Raw genomic sequence first — 16,172 nt, 5'->3', positions numbered from 1 at the left:
ATTGATACATTTTGAACTTGCTATATCTAGTATAGTAAGTGATAAAAGTCTAAACTTTGAAACAGAAAGCCCTTGCCCTTTTTACCATTCCTGGCTCTGCTTGCCTCAAAATTTTTCCTCCTCATCTCATGCTCTGTGTGCAGGGGACTGACTCCGGCAGACCTTCCCAGTCTCCCTTCCCTTGTCAGTTGGCTTCTGCCTGCGTTCAGTCAGTGGGAAGCACTGGAGGGATATGGGAAGCCGGGAGGCTGAGAGAAGCCTTGGGCTGCCTCTCTCTGCCTTGTGGGGCATCTCTGGTAGCGGCTGTAGCTTTTCTCTGGCTCCATTGCCCACCAGACAAGGCTGCTGTGGTTTCAGCATCCATCAGTGACCCTAGCCCCTGGGCTTCAGCAATACCATTATTTCCCTTTTTTTCCTCCAGCCTAGGAAAGGTGGGGGCCTCTGATTATTGGCTCATTTTTGAATTGCCTTGTCTTTTCATCTCCTGGTTGTCTTCTCAGCCCTTCTGTCACTTTTTATTACCAGTCCCTGTTATTAAAGTCCCTCTTGTTGAAGTACTTAGAACGTTTTTTATTTTTCTAGCAGGACCTTGATGGATAAACTCTTTTAAAAAGAAATGAATAAAAAGAGGGGGTAAATAAATAGGAAGATACAAAAAAAAGTAGAGGAGAAAAGGGGCAAGATATAAAATAAAAGAAGTCTAGAAGAAGGAACTCGGAAAGAAGGGACAGAAAGATTTTGAGAGAGTAGTGCGGTGATGAATTTTGTACTAAAGCTGTGATGACCCATTTGCCTTTTCTCTTGGCTCCTCATACAGGTGGTGTGCAGATCCTGCCTTACTGAACTGTTTGAAGCAAAAAAGCGCTGTAGTCAGGTTGGTTTTACTTTTCAGTTCCTTTCCCTGTATCAAGAAGTTGTGCTTCCAAAACTATTTGGCTTTTTGAGCATGCTTTCTAGTTGTCTTCTTCATTCTCGCTCAGTACATTGTTTCCTCCATTTCTGTTATGTTAGTTAGGTCTTTGCCAGAAATCAGATTCTTCCTACATTTGTTCTTTCTTGGAGTGGCTGCCTATTTCCCAAGTAGTTTGATGCCACCAGGTCCTCTTCCTTAAGCTAGTGCAAGCCTATTAAAAGGCAAAAGAAGGGACGGCATCTTGGAGCAGTTGGTATATTAAAATCAGAGGGTACTGACATTATTCCTGTAAAGTATTTTTTCCCTTTGAGAATACAGTAAGATATAAATAGAACTATTTCCCCTCCTCTTCCCTTCCTATCTATGTGCTTTAAGACTACCCAACAAAACTTTTCTTCAGCCCTCCTATCTCCCTTAAGTTATGGCTTGGTCAAAATCCACTTCTTCAAGAACCAATTTAAATATCAGCTCCTCCCAGAAGCCAATCCTTGCATATCGTCCCTCTGCGTGTTGACATGTGAGCATGTGTATCTGCAGACACCCTACATCACTAAGGGTAAACTCAACAAGGGCCAGAACTGCGTGCTTATTATCTTCTGTGTATGCCCTCCAGAGCCTGGCTTACATGATGTACAGTGTCTGATTTTTATTCAGACTGAATTGCATCAATAAACAAGCAGAGGAGTTGACCCCCCCAGCCTTAAATACTAACACCAGTACCATTCTTCTATGGCTAAAGCAAACATTGTGACATAGTCCATGTTTGCCAGCTTCTTTTCTTATCTTTTCTCACCCCTTGAACACGTTTACTGTCCCTGTAAGTGTGCATTTGCTACCCATCCTTTAACCCAGCGTCAGTGATTTAGAGATTATAGATCCAACTCCTGTGCTCGGATATAGTAATATTCACATCACCAAGAAAAGAAAGATCCTGGAGCAGAGAGAAAAGTTTAAAAGATGAGTACATATTTTAGGACTGTTCATGTCATACCATTTTCCTTTATTCCAATTCATTGTGTGCCTTTTAGACATCTGCTATTTCCCCAGTATGGCACTTAATACTCTGGGAGAGTTCAAAGACATAACACATAGAGTTTTTGGTGGTGGGTAGTTTACAAATGAATTATCTACATAAATTTGAGACATAAGATAAAGTATGATAATGCAGAGGTTGGCGAAAGTAGGTTTACAGTTATGAGTATGTGAAACAATTTATTCTTTTATTTATGAATAAATTCTATTATTTGCATCATTTATCTTATTATTATTTTGTAGCCTTACTTATTATTTATCTTTTAGGTAAAGATGGCTGATAACAACCTACTTTTGCACACCCCTAGTTATGTAATATACTGTTAATACTATAGAAATTTAAAGAGTAAAAGATTCTTAATGATACAAAGTTAGTCTTAGAGGAGATAATTTTTAGCTGAACATAGAAGGCATTATAGAGTTTAAATTGCTTGAGGTTTTAGAAAAGAATTTTACATTATTCAGATGACTTTCCCCAAGGCATGCAAGCAAGGTTTTTGTTGTATCTACTGTGGTGACAGTGAATAATAACATTTACAAATATTCATCAAGTACTGGGTATATTATGTTTCACTTCAGTTTCTTACTGAGCCTTCAGCGGCTCCTTGAGGTTCCTTGATATTCATATAAAATTTCTTAAATCATCATGAATCTGTTATGTCTCCCCCAAAATGTGTTATTAAATTAATAGTATGCCTTATGTTTAAGAAAGTATAATATATTAGTTCTCAGTTTCAGACCAGGAAATACAGGCTTAAGTGGCTTCTCAAGTGTTACAGAATTTAGGATTTGTAACTGAGTCTGTCTGATTTCAAAGGTTGTGTTCTTAACCACTACTTTATGTTACCCTCCTAGACAGTATAGAAATCTAGCTGGAACAATTTAGTCTTAAGAAATAGTGGAAGTTGAGTTGGGAAAGGAAGCTAGCTGATGAAGGGCTTGGAATTCTAGGCTGAGAAATTTGGGTTAATCTAGCCAATAGTGGGAATTACTGTGGATTGCAAGTGTAGATCCTTAAGACATTCTTTATTGGTCAATTTTCAATCTGGGCTTATTTCCTGATAAATAAAATTGCCTTTAAAATTACATTTTTAGGTACCCTAGAAAAAGAAATAGATTGATAGAGCTTCCTGATGACTATAGCTGCCTCCTAAATCAAGCTTCTCATTTCAGGTAAGAAGAAATATATATTTTAAATTTTTTGAGCTTGTAGTTGGTATACATCACCACTAGCAAACTTATTTTATTTTTTCCTTTAATTTTATTATTGATGCTATTACAGATGTCCCCATTTTCCTCCCCTTTGCCCACCTGCACCCAGCCCCTGCAATCCCTTTCCTCTGGCCATCACCACACTGTTGTCTGTGTCCATGGGTTGTGCATATATGTTCTTTGGCTAAAGAACCCCTTCTTTCACAGTGTCCCTCCTCCTCCATCCTCTCTGACAGCTGTCAGTGCAAGGGTTTATCTGTACTCCACAGTTCCAAAATAGTTGCTTCAGACAGTTCTTGCCAGATCAATAGTTGTTTCAGGAGAGCAACTGATTACTGAGTTCCCTACTCCACCATCTTCTATGACATCCCTCCTCAATTTTTTTAAAGATTCAAGAACTTTCTCTCTCTCTTTCTCTAGCATTCTAAGAATGATTGTTTATTCATATATCTTTAAACACTGTTTTACATGCATTACAGTATGGTGACCACATTCATTCACTGAAATAACACTGAAGAATCTTTTTTTTCCAAACAAAATCTATATAGACTTCCATTATAACAGTAAAACAGCTCATAGCATTGTAACTCAGGTTCATGTCTGGATAATGGAAAGAGGGAGGACACCCCCTTGGCCTTTTTTGGTACCATGTCCCCTCTACTTCAATCAGTTTAAACACTACTATAAAGCAGTGTTTCTCAAACTGTCCTTTATCTTCCTCTTCCTTTTCACTGATCACTTTCAAATTAAAAAAAAAAAAATAACTGGATAATTGGGACTGATGAGAAGCAAAATAAACAAGTTACATTCTGCTTGTTACTAATACCATGTGTGAATTACCTCTCAGTTACTTTTGTAAGAGAACAGCATGAGCTTAAACACATGATTCTCTATGATAAAATAATGCCCTGTAAAGTTAATGATAATTTTTTTACACTGTCTTGCTGTAAGTTATTTGAGTAGCATAAATTAGTGAGCAGAACACCACCAGTGAAATGTCACTAAGTGAAGAGGTACAATCATACTTCGCATCTGCTTTAGCCATTGGTATGTGAGTACTTCATATTTGAATCACAATGTATCATGCCTTGAAAATAAAAAGTCAAAATTGCTGTTGATGCAATTATGTGTCCTTGATACTCAGGTGGCATCACACTACCACCCATAGCAAACCAGATTGATAATGATGACATGAAACTAGCAGTGACTAATTAAAAGGCAAGAATCTCAGCAGCCTGAAAGTCGAAGCCCATTCAGCACTTTATTGATGATGTACTTGGTAACAGAGCTTCCTTTCCCCAAATTGCAGGAATTCCAAAGCTCAGTTAGGAGTTTTGTAATGCTACAAAGCATTGTCCTGCAGCTAGACTTCTTTGTAAACTTAATTTAATTAGAAATCCCCCCCCAAACACAACTAACTCTTAAACTTTGTTTTAAAGATACCAATTAGTGTACAAGGTAACAATTAGTAGTCCTTAGTCATAGGTTAAATAACCTGCTTTCATTTGAAAGAACCAAAGTAAGGGGTTGCAGTTTAAAATCATTTTGAGGAAAAAGTAAAATAAAATAAAATCATTTTGAGGGCTTAAAGAGGCTTTCTTTGGCCTACTTTGAGAATCTCTGCCCTACCCAAATGACTAAGGAGTGCTTTGAGCCATGTAGCCAGGGGGTTTAAATGGCCTAGTCAGGGCTTGGGCAGCTTTATATCCCAGCCTCTGTTACCAGATAGAATTGATCTTGGTGTTGGCTCCTTGACACCTGTCTCATACAGAATTAAGATCAACCAGCTAAAGAAGTGGTTGAGTCACTTTATTTCTTAGCCCTCAAAAAATTACCTGGCTTATTTCACAGATTGCATCTAGCTCTGGGATCGTGATTGTCCTAATCTTAGGGTTGCATTGCCACTGCCGAAGCCCAGTGAATAGGTGTTATCTCCCAAGCATTGAAAGGTGTCTATCATGCTGTTGGCTCTTAGGAGGATCTGAAAAGAGTGTTAGTCATTAATCACAGTGAAAATCCTCACGGATGATATTACCACTTACTGGTTTCAAGTAAAAATGAAAATAAACCTTATGATCTCTTCCAGTTTTATTGTCACCACTGGTTTACATTAAGACTGCACCATCTCTAGTATAGGGTGGCCGCTCAGTTATTATATTTTAGGTATCACCCCCATTTTCTTCTGTAAGATGGCTAGAGACTCAGACTTAGCCACCCTCTGCTAAAAGTGAAAGAAGATGTTGGCTTTATTTAAAAAAAAAAAAAAGCTATAATTACATTCTGCAGCAACCCCCTGGAAGTGAAAACAGTCCACTCATCTACAGGAGACAGGAAGGGAATGCCTGTGTATAGAGCCCCTTTACTCCTCTGTAGACAATGGTGGTTTTCTTATCTTGCCTAAGAAACTGAGGGTCAGAGAATAGATTGTTAATACTCTATTGGAGAATCTGATCTCACTGTGGGCCTTTCTGGATGTCCACTGTGGTTTCATTTACTTTTTACTGCCCAGATTAAGGAATTCTTGATATTTCCATTATGTCCAATATGCAGCAGAGATAGGAGCATAAGAACCCCCTTTTTAATTTTTATTTTCTTTTAAAGATTTTATTATTTATTTTTAGAGAGAGGGGAAGTGGGGGAGAAAGAGGAAAAAAAAACTGTGTGAGAGAAACATCAATTGGATGCCTCTTGCATACCTGCAGCTGGCAACCTGGTCTGCAACCCAGGCATGAGCCCTGACCAGGAATTGAACTGGCGACCTTTTGGTCTGCAGGATAAATCCACTGAGCCACACCTGTCAGGGTGGGAAGTTAAAAGAATAAACATTATCATTTTCATTCAGAGAGTGGTACCCCCTTTGGAGGGGCATTATAGCAATGCTGTACCATGCCATTATGGAAAATAGTTGGATCTCAACGTACTACTTGGTTCAAGTAAGTTACCTCTATCACTTATTCTTTCCTAAGAATTACTGTGTTTCCAAGTGGAAGGGACATCAACTCAAAGACTGCAGTCTCTCATTTAAACCCTAAAAATTTCAGTACCTCAGATAAATGGGGGAGAAATGTGTTTGAACTCTTACTGCAAATTGTGATTTTAAAAAAATGTACATCTATAGTTCCTCCAACACAGGACACAACCTTGACTAAATCAATCAAGACTAGGCAGTTGACTATAAATTGGTCATGTCAGATGAAGACTGGGCTCTATAAATACATCTCAACCAAGGCATATTTCATTGCCAAACTTTATGAGAATTGTCAGGACACTATATCTAATAATACATTTTCTTACTATGGATTAATCAGAAGGTTTTTTTGTTAAGTCTTTCTAGGGGGGAGCATTAAAGAGGAATCATCCATTCAGTGTTTCCTTGTGTTTTAAGAGCTTTCTTTGCTACAAAGCATCCAGTGATGAAAATATGTTTCACTGCTAGCTGGATATATTATGCTTTTTTTGTTTCTCCATCATACTGAATGTTTTCTTCCCTTTTGAGATGCCCACGGTCTGCAGATGATGAGCGGAAGAACCCCGTTCTTTGCCTTTTCTGTGGGGCCATACTGTGTTCTCAGAACATTTGCTGCCAAGAAACCGTGAATGGGGAAGAGGTTGGAGCTTGCATTTTTCATGCACTTCACTGTGGAGCTGGAGTCTGCATCTTCCTGAAGTGAGTAGTGTGTGATCTGGAAGCCTCATACTAAATTGAGGAAATTTGGATTCAATATGGAGGACAGTGTGTTGGTAGCAAATGATACCAGAAGCTAAGAGACCAGTTGTTCACATGAGATTGCACTTGAGAAGATATCACAGAATAAGTAGTAAAAAATAAAAAATAAAGTAGGATTCTACTCACATTTTCATTATTTATGGAAAATCTTAAATATGATAAACTTTATATTGATTACTCTGATATTATATAATACTCAGATATAGTGAAAGAGCTTAGAGTCCTAAAACTTACATTTTAGAAGAACACAAACTCTGACTGGTGTGGCTCAGTTGGTGGAGCCTCGTCTGTAAACAAAGTGTCATAGGCTCAGTACCCGGTCAAGACACATGCTTAGGTTGTGGTTCAGTCGTCAGATGGGGCACATATTGGAGGCAACCTATTGATGTTTCTCTCTCACATCAGTGTCTCTATCCCCCCCTTCTCTCCTCTCTAAAATCAGTAGGCGTGCCCTTCGGTGAGGATGAAAAATAATAAAATAAAAAATAAAAATGTATGTAAATGGTTACTTTAAGTTGTCCTTTGAATATTTTAATTTTCTTCATTTCCTGTATCAATCAACCATTGTTTTTCCTGGTCTCTCAGAGCAAAAGACTGAGAATAGAACAATAGTCACTTATTTTATGAAAGAAGAATACAGGTTGCTCTTGTGAGAAATTCAGAAGGATTCCTGTGCTTTTCCCCCCCTTCTGCCCATGTAATACACTTTCCGTTTACATAAGCACAGCTGCCCACCGCCTGTGGCGTAGGTAGTCACTGTTAGCGGGCATGCTTTGGAATAACAAGGGGAATGACTACACGGAAGCCAAACCCCAACACCTGTTTTCTTTTTCTAGGGGCCCTACAGCTAGTTCATCTGTTTATTTTATAGTTTCTCTCTTTAGTAATTACCACATCTGTACACAAGCCTTTTTTTTTTAAGATTGTATTTATTTTTAGAGAGAGGGGAAGGTAGGAAGAGAGAGAAACATCAACATGAGAGACAAACATCCATCGGTTGCCTCTCCTATGAGCCCACACTGGGCACCTGACCTGCAACCTTTCACTTGTAAGGCGACACTCAACCTACTGAGCCATGCTGGTCGGGGCCACAAGCGTTATGTTTTTATGTGTACATTTATCTGCTGTAAGTTCCCAAATACCTTCAAAGTGGCAGTGATTCTTTATAATCTATACTATCGGAGGCTGGTTCTAACCAGAAAGCCTTGCCACTTTGCTAGCTGACCTAGACAGGTCATCAGACTGGGAGATGTGGTTCTTCGTTCAGTTGAACCCCTTTTCCTTTCTCTAGATTAACTCTGATGCAGTACCTATTATTTGCACACATGCACTTATTAATATTTCCCGTTGGTTGTTCTGTGCTTCAGAATCAGAGAATGCAGAGTGGTCCTAGTGGAAGGGAAAGCCAGAGGCTGTGCCTATCCAGCTCCTTACTTGGATGAATACGGAGAAACAGATCCTGGCCTGAAGTAAGTTTTGTGTTTTTTTTTTTAAACTTTAGTCACATTATTATATGTAGATGGTAATAGTTCTTTAAACACAAAAGTTAATGCTAAATATTGAGAGAGATTTTTAAATAGCTGCAAATTAAAAATATCAAATATGTCATCCTAAACATAATATATAATTTTCAACAACTTTATGCTTCTCTAAAATTTTTAAAGATACCAACTATTCTAATGTGTTGCATGCTCTATTAGTTTAATCAACTGTTCTTCAGAATACTTAGGAGGTTTAATTGACACTGACATATGAAAGAAAGAAATCTGGAGTGTCCAGCGAGGGACTTCGGTTTAAAATTGATATTCATTGCTTCTACTGCAGTACTTGAAATTTTTTATTGCCAAGCTATATCAGCCTTCTTAGTAGCTTTAGCAAGGCAAAATACTTATAATCTTTATCCTTCCTGGTGTTGGGTACTAGACGACTACTTACTACTTCTGAGAAAGAGGTGTTAAGGGACAATGATCCCAAAAGTACATATAGATAAAGATTAGATCTTCCTATCATAAACTATGTCTTTGTTTAACTGAAATTTTGTTCTTTTGAAATATTAATTGGAATAAATAGGCTTACTTGATGGGACTTGAAACCCCTTTGATCATACAGAGATTTGTTTTTATTGTGACAGCACTCCGCCACCTTTGGAGATACTCTCTGGATTTAGGGAGAAATAATCTGAGTCACAAAAGTTGTTAATGACTAAAGATAAGAGGTCTGAGTTGTTCCAGAAAGGTATAAAGAAGCAGAATTTTAAAATTAATTAGGCAATTTAAAAATACCCAACTAACTGAGACACTTGAGTTCCTCTGTGTCGCAGAACAGACTGCAGGTGGCGGGGGGCCGGGGGGACGATGAATGAATGATACACTATTACCTAATGGACCCACCCTTGTGCTCCAGGGTCCCCACCCACTACTAGGTTCACCTTGCCTGCTGCCAGGGAAAGACGTCTCTCAATGCCAGAGATTGGTGGAAAGGAAAGGGATTATTTATTTTAAAAGTTATACAGACTTAGAGTAATGACGTAATATCTTCATTAAAAATACTAAAGTCCTTTAGAATACCCACAAACACACAGTCCTTTCTTCTCCCTCTACCCAGACCGGGGTACCTTATCTCAGGAAAAGAAGTAGAAGTCCATGGCTCAGGTTCCCGGTGCCACCAGCTGTGTTGCCGCCACATTCTCCAGTTAATCCAAAACCATGTGGCACCTTCTCATGGCCCACCAGCAAGAATCCTTTCACCCCTTTTCTTCCAGGCAAAGTCTCTCCTGCTTCCTAAGCCACGTGGCAAAAGGGAGCACCCCAAAGCCTTGTGGTCCCAACCTTCCTTCTTTTTTCTCTCATGCTGGCAGTGGTGCTATAACCAGGGGGAGTTGCCTCCCAGTTATATTCTGGGTTGAAGTCACTCCCATCCCCCCTGCTCAAAGCATGGCCATAACTATGTAATATATCTATGAAACCAGTTAAAGGTTATAGATATATTCAATGACCATTCTAGAGGTTATCTGCAAAGCTGTTGCTGTACAACACAGTTCTCATTGGCCCTGCTCCATGTGTCCCATCCCCCAGCTCAGACTTGTGGGAGTGAGGACATCCTATATATATATATATGTTTTTTCTAATATTTTCTGGACACCCTGAGTTCTGTACCCCATTACAAATCCCCATTTGGGGCCCCCCCTTGGCTTTACCCTGTTACATCTGGAATGAGAATCTCTCAGTTCTCCATTATTACCAATAGCTAACCTTAGTCATTTTGGATTAGTTGTTACACAGTGTTGCAAACTGTGCAGCCTTAGAATTATTGTGGAATAGTTTGATTGAAATATTTGCTAATCACCACCAAACTTGTTGTGTCATAGTGTTACCAAACAAAAGTGGGGTTTGACTGCCCACTGCCAAGCACAGGTATAAAGCAGAGGTTGGCAGGGACAGAAAAAGGTCTTTATTAAGAGTTTCCACAATTTCTGGGACCGGGGAACTTCCTGACACCAGGTTCCTCTCTTCTGCAAAACACAGAAATCCCCAAAAGACTGAAACCCAAGACCAAACCCAAAAATTCCATTCCATCCTTACATGTGTGCCCTTCTGGAGCACGAGGCTGCTAAGCAGACAGCTATCTGGCTTCAGGTTCCCTCCTGGCAGTCTGCGCATGTGGGGCCAGTTGCCTTGCCGCAGTTTCCCACTCCAGGGCCCAGGGCCATTGCCAACTGCTGCTGCTGGACACGCAGGGGTTCCGTGTGGGGCCTGGCACCTGAGGCTGCCCCAGCACCCAGGGCCTGCAAGTGCCTCAGCCTGTGCATCTGTGCACAGATCTCAGAGGAAGAGAAGGGGTGAGTTTTTGCCTTCCCTCCATTTAAGTCTCCAGGCCCAAAATTCTATTTGCTCCAGAAGTGTCCGGTTTCCACAGGCAATCCCTCCCGCAGGTTAGACTGCACACTCCCCTGCTGCCATGTTAATCTTTTGGTACACCTGCCTCTCGGACCTCTAGTTTCCCCTTCAATCAGGAACTGGAGCAGGATAGGAGGGCTAGCCTCTGTCAGTCACTCTGGCTAGTTGGGGCAAGGCTTCTCCTGCTGAGTCTCAGCTCCTAATGGGAATCTGTGATCTTGTGCCATACTAGCTTTGTTGCCAGGGCAACATGAGCAGCCACACTGGCTTGTTTACCTTTTACCTGGGGAATATAGCCTGTCATGTGCACTGCCTGGAGTTTTCCTGTGGCCCCTCCCTCACTCTGGGCACCACACCATGATTAATAGTAAAACTATAACCAAGTATTTCTGAGGAATAGAATATAATTTGAGGGTTTAGTGTTGCATTTTAGATCTAACCTGTACTATGCAAATTCGGAAATCAAAGCTAGGTAAACTATACGTAAACCCAAAAAGTCATTAATAGCTCCACTCAGACTAACCACCCAGAACAGAATAGAGCTGCTTCAAGTTATCGACCTCGATGGCCATTTAAATGAGGCCCCATAATGCTAATGGTATACTTGACCTATTTTCTGAGTAATCAAGGAGTAAATTTCTGCTACCTTAGCTAAATAATTTATCGAGTTCTTAGTTATCAATGGTGAAGGGAAAATCTTCCTTTTAAAACCCTCTCCTGGTGATTCCTCTCAGTTCCAAGAGCAACTCAGGAGTTCACGCTAACATGGGCAATAAAGTGTGGCAGTTATTTGATCAAACTTACATGTTGTTGTTTTTTTTTTCCCTGAAGGAGGGGCAACCCCCTTCATTTATCTCATGAGAGGTATCGGAAGCTCCATTTGGTGTGGCAACAACACTGCATAATAGAAGAGATTGCTAGGAGCCAGGAAACTAATCAGATGTTGTTTGGATTCAACTGGCAGTCATTATGAGCACCAGCTCTGCCTTGGGACAATCACGAATGAAGACTATGTTGAAGACTGATTAAAAATTATGGAGACCTTTCTGAGGGCTGGGGAAGGGTTGGAGGGTGTTTTGCTCCTTGTCCAGTTGTTTATATTGATAGAAATCAATAAAATATTCCTTAATGGAGTATTGCTTTCAATTAGTGAATATATCCTTAAAAGGAAAAAAGAACATAGACTAATCTATTTTATGTTCTAGAACACTAAAGAAATGCTTCTTTACCCCAAATGTCTGATTCTGCTAATATATACAGAAAACTCATTTCCCTTCCTAATCTTTCCCACTTCATTTCATCTCCCTGATCAATGAAGTTACATCAGGCAGTTGTGGACATTTTTATGTGTTAATTGGATCACCAATAAAATTCTAATAATTTGTGATTTACTTCCTTGCAGCTAAGAGAAATTGCAGAAACCATGCAGTATACTTTGAGAAAGTTCTGTAGCTGAGGAAAATTTTCAAAAAAGTAAATTTTTTAATCATTTCTCTTAAGGAAGTACCCATAATGTGCCATTTATTATTTCAGTCAGAAATTAAACCAAATCTCTATATGGACAGAGTTGCCATTTCTGAGGTAAATTTTTGCCAGCATAAAAAAGGTTTTTTCCCACTGTAGACCTCAGTAAGAGTTAGGATAGTACATTCATTATTCATTCCTCATGAGACAGAGTCTACCTACGATCCTCACCTCTGACCTCAAATAGCTTTGTGGAGTTTTGAAGTTACACTTTCCATTTTCCAAAGGCAAGTTTCCAAAATGAGTTCACTTATCTCATGATGTGGTACCATCCTATTTGGTTCTTAGAAACCTGATGCAGTTCTGATGTAAACTGTCTATAGAGTGAAGAAAATTCCCTCAGTGAATGGAGCATGACTGCTGTAAATTAGAACAATCAGATTTAAGCCAATTCTGCAACCTCCTGTCTTTGTACAAGACTGATTCTTCATTTGTTATCTGTGTACCTTTTCATAAACTCTGGTTTTTATGACTAGTACAAACTACGAAAAAAGCCATGTGATCAATAGCCTGTGTCCTGCTGTAACATGCTGTGGTTGAGCCGTTTTGTTTATAAATAATCAGACTCTCCAAAATCTGTGCAATCTTTAACTTTTATCAAGAACGTGTGATATAAAACAGCAGACAGAAGATAAGGTGAAATCTTCCATTTTAGCTCCTGTTATCTCTGGGGTGACGTTAGGGGTTTGAAAGATGCAAAGACCGTCTTACTTTGCCTTTGGTGACTACTGTCGTGTGTGTGTAAATGTTTTCCTGCCTTCTTTGTGCTCAGCAAAGGCAAGCAAATAAAAATATGTTTGAAGTGACTGATGATGCACATTTGGGGTTAGTTTTTTTTTTTCCTATTACTACATAAAATAAAAAAGAGGTGGATTTTGCAGTAAGGGATTGAATCACGGAATCACAGTCATGATTTTCTACTTGAATAATTATTGAGACAGTATCAGGAAATAGATTCAACTGCACTGAACAATTTGTAACAATTGATGGGTGAGGATCAGGAAATTCAGTATTCAGTTTGCCAAATTTGCCAATATGATTAAGTGATTAGAACATTTCCCTTTATTTCTTAAATAATTTTGTTGGATGGATTGGCTGACTAGGAAGCCTGAGCTAGAGTAGGCAACAGAAGACTCTGGCTTCTGCCCTAATTGATTGCCCCCAGTTTAGCAAAGAAAAACTGACTTTTTATTTCTAGTCTTTTTCTACTCACTTCATAAATTCTGGGGTTAAGCTCTCAAACTGCCAGAGGGACTATCCTGCAATGGCCAGTCAGACCTTTACTGCCAAAGAACCTATTTCATTCTGAGTTCCACTTGTTGAGATTGATTCAGATCTCTGCACTATAGATGAGCATATGTCTCTGTGCTGCCCCCAGCCCAAGGGATTTCTAAGTATGCTCAAATATCCTAGTGGTCTGCCTGCATCATTGCAAGCAATTTAATTATGCTTATGAAGTTTACTGACAGTGAGCAAAAAGTCACTTTACTTTCTTTAAGGTAGAATGTAGAGGAACTAGTTCAACAGGATGGCTCCAAAACTGTGTTTTTTTAATGTTTGATAAGGAGCTGGCAGGAATTTTTATGATAGGGTGAAGAAAAACACATCTGTATAGTTAAATTATTATGTTGGTATATGGGCTGTGAGTTCACCTTTTAGTGGTTATTTGTCATTTCATAACAACTATGCATTTGGTTCACTGTGATGATGATCTATATTTAGTGACTGCAACATGTTTATACCACTGATTCAAGTTCCATCCATGATGAAGTTATACAGATAATGCATATATTGATATCTTTTATTGCAAATGTAAATTTTAAACTTGTATAATGTTCTTGTGCTTTTTGAAATAAAATATCTTATATGTGTATATTTAAAAAGATAAAAAGGAACTTCTCATGTTTGGGGATTGGGTTTTAAGTACTAAAAATCTATACCTAGAAAGGAGCTCTAAACTTCAAAAGTTATTGTCATCAGCCCAGACAAATTCTATTTTTTTAAAGACTTTATTTTTAGAGAAAGGGGAAGGGAGGGAGAAAGAGAGGAAAAGAAACATCAATGTGTGGTTGTCTCTTGAGTGTCCCCTACTGGGGACCTGGTCCACAACCAGGCGTGTGCCCTGACTGGGACTCAAACTGGCAACACTTTGGTTTACAGGCCAGCACTCAATGCACTGAGCCACAGCAGCCAAGGCCAGACAAATTCTTTAAAAGACATAGGTATTTAGTGCAATTGTCTCCAAACTTTTTAACCATACAGTCTATCGGTAAATAATTTTTCAGCGTGCATTATATATTTCTATATTCATGGATTACTGCACTAATACATTAAGTACATTGCCCAAAAATTGAATTTTTAAAAAAAATCAGTTGAAAAATAGAGTATTTCTATTTAAATATTTTCCAAGTAAATTTGTACATCCCTTTGGGTAGCACACCATAAGCGGAGACAATTGTCTAAAGCAGCACTATATACAGAATAACTGCAGTGATGGAAATGTTTGCTGCATTGTGGCACTGTATGTGGGGGAGGGGTCCAAGAGGGAACAATGCCACTTGCTGAGCTCTCAAGCTGCTGCTGCTTTCAGTCACTTGCATCGCTACCCTCAAACAAAGGCCCTTCTGGTGCTGATTCCCAGGCGGGTGGGTTTGTGTACATTCTAGATCCTGTGGGTCTCTCCAATGAACTCTCCTGTGAGGCTGGGAGTTTCCCTCACTGCCGCCTCAACCCCCACAGGTGTTTTCGATGAGAGGAAGGAGCCCTGGAACCCTGGAACCCTGGGTTGCATGGTCTGTCTCGCTCTGCAGTTGTTCCTCCTGGTTTATCCGAACACAGATGTAGGACCGCCCCATCAGCCATCTGCTGCCTCACCCACCTGGTCCTCCAACTGCTGCCTTGGCAGTGTCCTCTCCACCCTGACTGCCCATCTCCACCCCTCCTACCAGTCTGGGTGAATGTTTCTTCTTTAACTCCTTGGTTGTTGGACTTCTACACAGTTCAATTTTCCAGCAGTTCTGGCTATTTTTTTTGTTTTTAAGTTTGTTGTCCTTTTGATTGTGCTAGGAGGCAAAGTGTATCTACCTACACCTCCGTCTTGGCTGAGAGTAATAATAGTCCCCTTTTTAAAAAATATATTTTATTGATCATGCTGTTATAATCTTCCCATTTTTTCCCCTTTATCCCCACTCCACCCTTGCATGCCCCAAACTACCAGCCTCCACCCCCCTTAGTTCATGTCCATGGGTTGTACATATAAGTTCTTTAATTTCTGTTTCCTATACCATTCTTAACCTCTCCCCATCTATTTTATGCCTACCAATTATGCATCTTATTCCCTGTACCTTTCACCCCCCCATTCTTCTCCCCCTCCGCACTGAAATCCCTCCATGTGATGTCCATTTCTCTGATTCCATTCCTGTTCTAGTTGTTTGCTTAGTTTTTGTTTTTGTTTTCTCGATTTTTTGTTTTAGGTTCAGTTGTTGATAGTTGTGAGTTTGTTGTCATTTTTCTGTTCATAGTTTTTTATCTTCTTTTTCTTACATAAGTCCCTTTAACGTTTCACATAATAAGGGCTTGGTAATGACGAACTCCTTTAACTTGACCTTACCTGGGAAGCACTTCATCTGCCCTTCCATTCTAAGTGATAGCTTTGCTGGATAGAGTAATCTAGGATGTAGTTCCTTGCCTTTCATGACTTCAAATATTTCTTTTAGCCTTTTCTTGCCTGTAAGTTTTCTTTTGAGAAATCATCTTAAGGGATCTCCTTTGTAGGTAACTGTCTCCTTTCCTCTTGCTGTTTTTAAGATTCTTTATCTTTAGTCTTGGGTAACTTAATGATAATGTGCCTTGGTGTATTTCTCTTTTG

General features: G+C 39.5%; 1 protein-coding gene across 1 annotated transcript in view; it reads left to right on the top strand.

Annotated features, from left to right (window-relative positions):
• The window catches only part of UBR1 (ubiquitin protein ligase E3 component n-recognin 1), a 127,244-nt gene extending 113,055 nt beyond the window's left edge, over positions 1–14,189 (top strand). Inside the window, exons 43-47 of the mRNA XM_045822463.1 lie at positions 818–874; positions 3,041–3,118; positions 6,654–6,824; positions 8,252–8,353; positions 11,612–14,189. Of these exons, the coding sequence (XP_045678419.1) occupies positions 818–874; positions 3,041–3,118; positions 6,654–6,824; positions 8,252–8,353; positions 11,612–11,753 (550 nt within the window). The 3' untranslated portion in view covers positions 11,754–14,189. The remainder of the gene's footprint in view (positions 1–817; positions 875–3,040; positions 3,119–6,653; positions 6,825–8,251; positions 8,354–11,611) is intronic.
• Positions 14,190–16,172: the final 1,983 nt, after the last annotated feature.

The sequence above is a fragment of the Phyllostomus hastatus genome, unplaced genomic scaffold, assembly GCF_019186645.2.
Source record: "Phyllostomus hastatus isolate PE091 unplaced genomic scaffold, TTU_PhHast_1.1 phas_scaffold_501, whole genome shotgun sequence".
Lineage (NCBI taxonomy): Eukaryota > Metazoa > Chordata > Mammalia > Chiroptera > Phyllostomidae > Phyllostomus > Phyllostomus hastatus.
This window is presented reverse-complemented; position numbering and strand designations above follow the sequence as displayed.